This window comes from Lampetra fluviatilis, chromosome 12 (assembly GCF_964198595.1).
Source record: "Lampetra fluviatilis chromosome 12, kcLamFluv1.1, whole genome shotgun sequence".
Classification (NCBI taxonomy): Eukaryota; Metazoa; Chordata; class Hyperoartia; order Petromyzontiformes; family Petromyzontidae; genus Lampetra; species Lampetra fluviatilis.
This window is the reverse complement of record NC_136286.1, coordinates 10,343,645-10,351,410: the sequence shown is the minus strand read 5'-3', so window position 1 is coordinate 10,351,410 and position 7,766 is coordinate 10,343,645. Positions and strand designations below refer to the sequence as shown.

Below are 7,766 nucleotides of genomic sequence, written 5' to 3'. Positions count from 1 at the left end.
CACTCCACATAGGGGGGGGGCGAGGCGCCTCCTCCCTCCTTCTCAGCGTCTACTTAGAACCCTCACTACAAAGGCAGAACCCTCACGTCACGCGATATCCGTAGCGCTATTGAGCTGTAGAAGTAATAAGGACGTCATGATGAACAAGGGATTATAACCTTTAAATGAAATGTGTCACCGCGGCCTTACAAATTGCACACGAATGGATGCAATGAATATCACGTCGCGGTCTGCCGTGAAATAAAGACCTTACCCTGTGGACAAATAAAAAGGCCAGTTTTCTTTTACATGTATGCACTCATGATTTAATTTAATGCCCTTTATCAATCTACTGCTGGATGAAGGCCTCCCCATACTTCAATCATTGGGGTTGTTTACACCATACAGTATTTCACCAACCAAGTCAGTATGGGTCAGTGTATAAAAACAGTTTTAACAGACTACAATGCCATAATGGTAACAGGTTTATTGCATATTCTTAGGTTTTTTCGGTAAGAATATGAATCATTGCGGTCACGAAAGCTTCAAATCTAGGTTTATTTCAGCCATTTTGTTTACAATAGCACAAAGAAATGACAATGTCCATTAAAGTGCAGGTGTACAGTCAGTGTAGAGAATGGCATCGATTACAACACTGTCCCTTTTGAAGAACAGTATAAATTCAGTGGATGTTGGCATCAGCCTGTTATTTAAAGCTTATTACGGGTGCATTTACAGGTTCACATATCAAGGAACCGATATTTCAAACACCGTGCTAGCTTCAGCAGCTTGAATAATTAGCGCTGGTCAGTGTATCATGATTATACTTCGTGGGTGAAATTGTAGAGACACTTGTTTCTAATGACACTTTCAGGCATTATAATTTAATGACTAAATAATACAAAACGCTAATGCAATACCCCTAATTTCAATAATGTGCCGTTAATATGTAAGAATATTGTGCCGCCCCATGATGTGTGGACCAGATGTCACATTAAGATATCTCAGAGGTAGCGTTGTGATGTCTGCTTTCGTGAGCTATTCTCAAACACTTAAGGGTTGTTACTGTTGTTACTGCTCTGAGAAATATCCGAATGGTTTATTTGTCTCATTCCATCGTGCTGATAGCAAACAAATATATTTTAAGGTGTTCAAATAGCGAATCGCTGCAATAAAGAAGCAAGTTCAAAAGCATACCGAAGGCCTAACATCTAAGTCAAGCATATCGAAGGGTGCAATGCACGGCGTGTCTTTGCTTCGTGCACCGAGCACTCAAAGGTCCACTGGGGCACGCGTCTCAGACACCCTCCACAGCGGGCAGCGCCAGCGTTGACCGAGCGCACAAACCCGACGCCGTGAGACAGAAGTGCCCAGTGGGACAGCAGTGAATCCCGTCAGAGCAGCATATCGCCTGCAGGCACACAGCATAGCAAGGCTCGTTATAGCGAACACGCGGTTCAACGACGAATATCCCTTGAATCGCATTCAGCTCACGTGGGGGAATGCCCTTCGTGCATGGGCGAGTGGTGATGTCTAGCACAATGCCCAGCAGATGCCTTGATCCACCCAGCGCTGATGTTCACGCGATTCATCTATTTTAGGATAGTTTGAACTCGTCTCGCTGGCAGCACAGGTCAAGGTTTAGCCACACATTGACAGCGATGTTGCGTGGCTCGGAAATCATAGGCGGAGTTTCACTTGTATATTTGGTGTGGGGGGGGGGTCAGGGGTCTGCTTAGTCCCCCACATTAGGAATCGCGAGTGCATATAAGTAATTCATTTATGTATTATCTCAATTGTAAACTATTGAAAAAAATCATAAATGTGTCCAATTTGGGGAGGGGGGGGGGGGGCGTTTCCCCCCGTGACCCCCATCCCGCAAACTCTGCCCATGCTAGGAGTCAAACCCAGGTTCCTGGGATTGCATTGCCGAGGTTGTGAACTGCACCATCACAATGCACAGGGATTTGCGCGTTTACATTTGCATTCTACTCCCCTCTACCCCCAACGTTAAATGTGCGTGGGTACGACCATTCCGACCTTGGTGCCACTTTAACATTCATCTTCAAATCTGTGGAAATGGGTCTGTGGACCGAGCGCTGGCCGAAGCTGCTGCTGCTGCTGTGAGAGGCTCTCACGTGAGGGATGTTGCAGCAGCCCCAGCTGCCAGTGGCGAGGCGACAGCAGGTCTGGCCGTCTCTGCAGTACTGCCCGCTCCCGCAGTACACCACGTGAGCTCCCACAGCGCCCGAAAGCGCAGCCTCCTTCTCCACCCAGGGGATGAGCGCGGCTGAACTCACGCACTGCCCCCTGTGGTCACCGCTCGACACGTGACACTCGCTCCCCGCGGGGCAGCCGCTGTTGTCCACGCAGCCACCCTGCTGCTGCTGCTGCTCACGGCTCAGGAAGGTGGCCACTTGGGGGGGGGGGACCAGCAGAAATGTGAATGTTGTATCTGGTGGTGGTGGTGGTTGGTGGTGGTGAATGCATTATTTACTGGACTGTCATAATTTCCCTTTCAGACCTTTGTCGATTCATACTCTTTGGTTCTTTCGGTAAGGTCACGTAGAAATAAAATAAAACAAATCACGACGTTTCGATCGCAACACAAGCAACCGTCATCAGGCGGGACAACTACAACAAGAAACAACTGCTGAATGATGGTGAAACAAATTGGTGAATGATGATCGATCACCCGCCACCGTTTCAATCACGGGGGTTGCTTTACCACACTTCACCGCACTACTAAGTGCGGATTCGTAAAGGGTGGATTTGCCAGGACCAGTGCAGATCGCAATTTTTCACCGGTGTTAGCCTTGGCTGAGAATCAAACTCAGGTTCCAGGATTCATGGACACATTGCGACGACCACTGCGCCACCAGTCTCCCATTTCAATACATTAATATATTCCTACCAGTACTTTACGGTATACACGAAATATTATCAAAAAAGTTTATCAGAAGTTCCATAAATATTTAACAGCAATGACGAGCGTAAACAAATTAACGAGTGATAGGGATGTGAAACAATGTGCTGGATATGTGTGCAGGAATAGGTATGCAGTGCAGGCTAAGTTCATTAGCAAATTACCAGGGTCCTGAAATTCCGCATCGGGGAGGCAAATGTTGAGTCCTCGGAAGGTGGTGCAGGTGGATCCTTTTCCACAGCACGATAGGCCGTCACCACAACACGAGCCCTGAGCAAACATCACAGCACATCTCAACACAAAGACGCTGCTTGTTGCAGATGTTCATGGTTCAAATGCAAGCGGCCGCCCTCATTAATACTGCCAGGTGTATTGAAATTTTAAAAAAATGTGCCCTCTGCTTTAACAGTGAACCTTAAAGATCCTGTGATGTCGTTCACGTGATCCAAATTTGAAACGTTACCCGCAATAATCATCACCCGCTACTGTGCAAAATCCTGGCAGGTCCTTCATGACATTGATCTACGAGACCCAGTGAGGTTTTCCTGGGTAAATAAATAGAATGATAAAAAAGACACTAACAGCCGATAAGGCGTCGTAAAAGTTAATTTATATGAACGATGCGGACATATCACGTAACGAACATGAATGAAGAGAACCGTGTTTAAGAGTAGTTGTTTTTACAATCCAAAACTTTTGGATACCCATTCTATATAACCGGGAATTTTTTAGATTGTTCATGAATTTTATATTGTAAATAGATCATTCGTAGTTATCGACGTATGTTTCAATTTAGATACATTCAATAGGTTAGGAAATGTTATTTCTGAGTTAGTATTTTTGGTAGGTTAGAACAAACTTTATCCCTCTGATAAGTTTCATTTGGTTTACCACTGATAAATATATTTCACTTTTTATTGCATTGCAGCTGCTGGTGAAAAAACACAAGAAGATTCTCAACTAGCATGCTGTAAAATACATTTCGCTGCGTTCATTAACGACCCGTTGACCTCCAGACACAATTGTTCAGACCTGTGGCTGGCGGGAGGGCTCGCAGCTCCCTCCCAAGCTGGGCAACGCACCTCAGACAAGGGGCAGCAGCGAGATTCTCCGTTGGCCGAGCAGACGGAGCCTGCGCAGGAGCTGACCGTGGAGACTGTGGCAGAGATGGCCTGAGCTGGAACTGTGGCCAATTCTCCCTGTGTCTCGCCCTGGCTTTCACCCTGCTCAGCCGACGGAAACCGCACGCAGCAAGCCAGGCAGATGATACATTTATTAATTCGCTACGAACAGGGAACTACTACAGATCACATCTTTCAGCAATATAAGCGTAAAAACTTTCCAATGTAACAGTTAATAATAATACGCATTGGTGGCAAGTGTTCATTTTATATATATTTACAAAATTTATGTCCTGTCATGTCTCTCTCGCAAAGGAGCCAATGAACTAAAACAAACCGATTAAATAGTATAAATGAAAGACATGCATTGAATTACAGCATTAACGATAACAAATTAGTGCATTCTATAAAAAAAATTGTAGCGCACTATATTGTGACCTCTTTTTAAACCAGCTTGCCTCTTCTGCCCAGCAGCAAGTGTATCGGGGAAATTTCCAGCAGCAACGCGATACGCAGAATCGACCATCGGGGCAACGGTCGGCAGACACGAGGGCACAGAGCCCGGCTGCCACCAGCACGAACATCAGCGGACGTGGAAGAGCCATAGCGATCGCCTTCTCGCTGAGCCCAAGTGAGAACACAGCGCTGATCCACCGACAGGCTGGGTCCTTATAAAGGGCACGCTGGCATGAGCCACCAGCTTATCGGCGACCTTCACCAGGTCATGTGAACATCCTCAAATGCTGTTTGTTTAACGAATTGTACAATAAAAGTTGCTTTTTGAGTCACATTAAATATTTATCATGCTGCAGCCACTTGTTTTTTTATGGAAATTGTTCATCTAACCACAGCTTCCTTCAGAAGGCAACACTATGTTGTGTAATTATGATAATAATTGCGGAACAGTGATTTTAATTGAGGAAGCAGACAAGTACTGCAACTCACAAGATGGAGTCACGACATTTTGAGACGAGGGCACCAAAACTGCCTTTAATGACAATATTTGAAAGCAAATTAACCCTTAAAACGGCTACAAGCATCTATATAAAATACACTTTATACTTGATGGTCTAACTAATTTTACTATTTAGCAACTTTATAGTTTGTATTTCAACGCTTTTAAAGCTGTTTTGTTTCGAACTACCGATATTGGTCATTATCAGCTACACAACCACATAGTTCTAATTTTTTTTATTTTTGCATCAACGGTGGCAGAATTATTTAAGCTATGGTTAGGTATGGGCATAATGTAATAAACCAAAGGTTGGCCATGTCATTGATGGAGCTGTAAATACTCCTAACATTTAAAAAATATTACAAGAAAAACTAACGTAAAAATATAAAATCTGATCCCTGTGTAGGATGTCCGTGTACCATTTGTTTATGAAAATTATTTCAATATTTTGGCTGTTGTTTCAAATATAATATACATTTCAATTAATAGATGTTAAATTGTAGCATATCTGGCAAATGTTACTTTATTTTTGTTATAAACGTCCCTTATTTATCGAGGAAAGCCTCACTGGACATCTGGATAATCTTTTTTACGGGCGAGGTCTGCTTCAGTTTTTTTCAAATTAAAGTAACAGCAGCGGTGGCTTGTGTCTTAAGTTTTGAGGTATCAACACGTGCAGGTGATCTAAACTGCCAATGCGAAGACAACGAACGCTTGATAATGTCTAACAATGCTCCCTTTCCGCCAGACCAGTTCTCTTGGTGGGGGGAATGTGCCGATGACGTCAACGCCATCGAATTACAATTATAGTATTCAATTAAATCACCAGCGCAACACTCAAGAATCCACGGCCGACTCTACGGCCTCCACAAACTGGAACCACCAATGAGTAACAACACTATCCAGTTTCTGTAAATGCATGCTCGACAGGGCAACCACTACGGAGCATTCATGCTCATTGCGGTGGGTTTCCTTGACTTATGCATCTTCTCCACTGCCAATGGTAGCACAGTAGTACGGGAGAGATTATGAACGTGTCACCAAAAGAAAACTTATTGAATGCAAGGTGAAAAACCACCTGAACTACCCTCCCTTATTTAAACCTCAAGAATCCCAGCACACAGTGTGGCGATTGAAGGCAGAAAGGGGGGAGTCGGATTGCATGGGAGCGATGGGCGCACCTGCACTTGGGCAGATAATTTAAGGACGGTAGAGTAATTGAATACTACAATGGGATTGAATCGAATTGAGGTCATGTTCAACATTTTAAATAACAATAACCTACAGGTACAGTCCGTTGTTATTGCACTGTGCTGGGTGCATATATCTCCCCACCGTCACTCGGCCATGACGTTAGCTGGTGCTGGGAATCGAATTCGGTTAGCTGAGATCATAGAATTGTGCTATTGCTACCCATTGCTACTCATTGCTGCACCACTCTCCCCGTGTAGCCTTAACAGACTGTTTGGTGCAAGTGTTGTTAGCGAGCACCTATGAAGGCCGACACGGCACACGAGGGGGTGTGTGGCCAACACCACGCCCGGCCGCCTTTGTCTCCCCAGTGGCGATGTTTATCCACCACACCAGGTACTCGTTTGAGGCTGAGTCGACCTGGGGGAGGTCCAGAACCGGTTCAGATAATCGTCACCGGTGTTGGCCGTGAGCGGGAATCGTACTTGGGTCACCGGGTTCATAGCGCGGCGTAGCGCTAACCGCTGCACTACCGCTCCCCGCGAGCTACGTAAGACGCTCATACACAAACACACCTGCAAATACCACTTCACAGACATTGCACACTTGTCTACATTTGTAGAATTTATCAAATACGTAACCAGCCTGACAAAAATTAGGTCGTGCAATCACCAATATAGACTAACGCATACGTTTATGCACTTTAACTTTCTGCGTGCAATTTTGCTTATACAGCCATCCCAAAATATAATTATTATTATTTTGCTTAACCTAATGATGGATGTATTATTTGATTAAGGGTGTGGCTAAACTGCCGGCTCGTGCTGTGTGGGCTTTCTCAGGAGGGAATCTGTGTGTCCAGGTGGCCCACGCCCTCGCCTGGGCTCAGTGAAGAGGCAATCGCCATGCGTCTCTTCCTTGTGCGATTATTCGTGCAGAACAACATTTTCCCCGTCTCAAACATAGATGCCGCACGGTAGGCTTTGAAAGACCGCAATAAATATTTCCACAAATGTTTACGTGGGTCTGCAACAGAGCTCGGCAGCATTTAAATTGCTTAATGAAGCAAAGGAAATACGATATGATTCTGACATAATTGGACATTGTATTACATCAATTTTATTTTAAACACAACGCATCGCCATTGAGACATTCAAAATACAAATGGCTCCACCAATGTAAATATGTGCTCCATTATATCACGGTATTCGTGTTTATGGAGGATCTTTGTCCAAGTAGGTGATGGGCATTGATGTCGGTGATTTACACTCCTGCCCCAGACAAAACAGAATCCTGACATCATCAGGTCTCTTTGCTTGCCCAAACAAGACAATTAATTAATTGTTGGTTTGCATGCTGAAATGTTCATTTATATACTGTCTTCTCCAGGTTGATGGATGGGGATGTTCTTGGCAGAGTATGAGATGGGTGCGATGACAATACAATAAGCTTGTGCCGGGTACCCCGCGGGGGGGGGATTAGTCACCCATGATGTCTGCTGGCCAAACCCCATTTAGACTCAAAACAAAAAGTGGCCAGTGACAAACAGCACTCTTTATTGAATTGAGCAAGTACTGTATTGAGGGATTTGGGT

General features: G+C 44.8%; 1 protein-coding gene across 1 annotated transcript; it reads right to left on the bottom strand.

The window, feature by feature from the left end:
• Positions 1-463: 463 nt before the first annotated feature.
• On the bottom strand, positions 464-4,691 carry LOC144934965 (progranulin-like). Its single transcript, XM_078861227.1, has 5 exons — positions 4,485-4,691; positions 3,988-4,128; positions 3,070-3,175; positions 2,118-2,395; positions 464-1,390 (listed from the first exon to the last, which is right to left on the bottom strand). The coding sequence occupies exons 1-5, from the start codon at positions 4,629-4,631 to the stop codon at positions 1,277-1,279; spliced, it is 786 nt and encodes a 261-aa protein (XP_078717353.1). The 5' UTR covers positions 4,632-4,691; the 3' UTR covers positions 464-1,276.
• Positions 4,692-7,766: the final 3,075 nt, after the last annotated feature.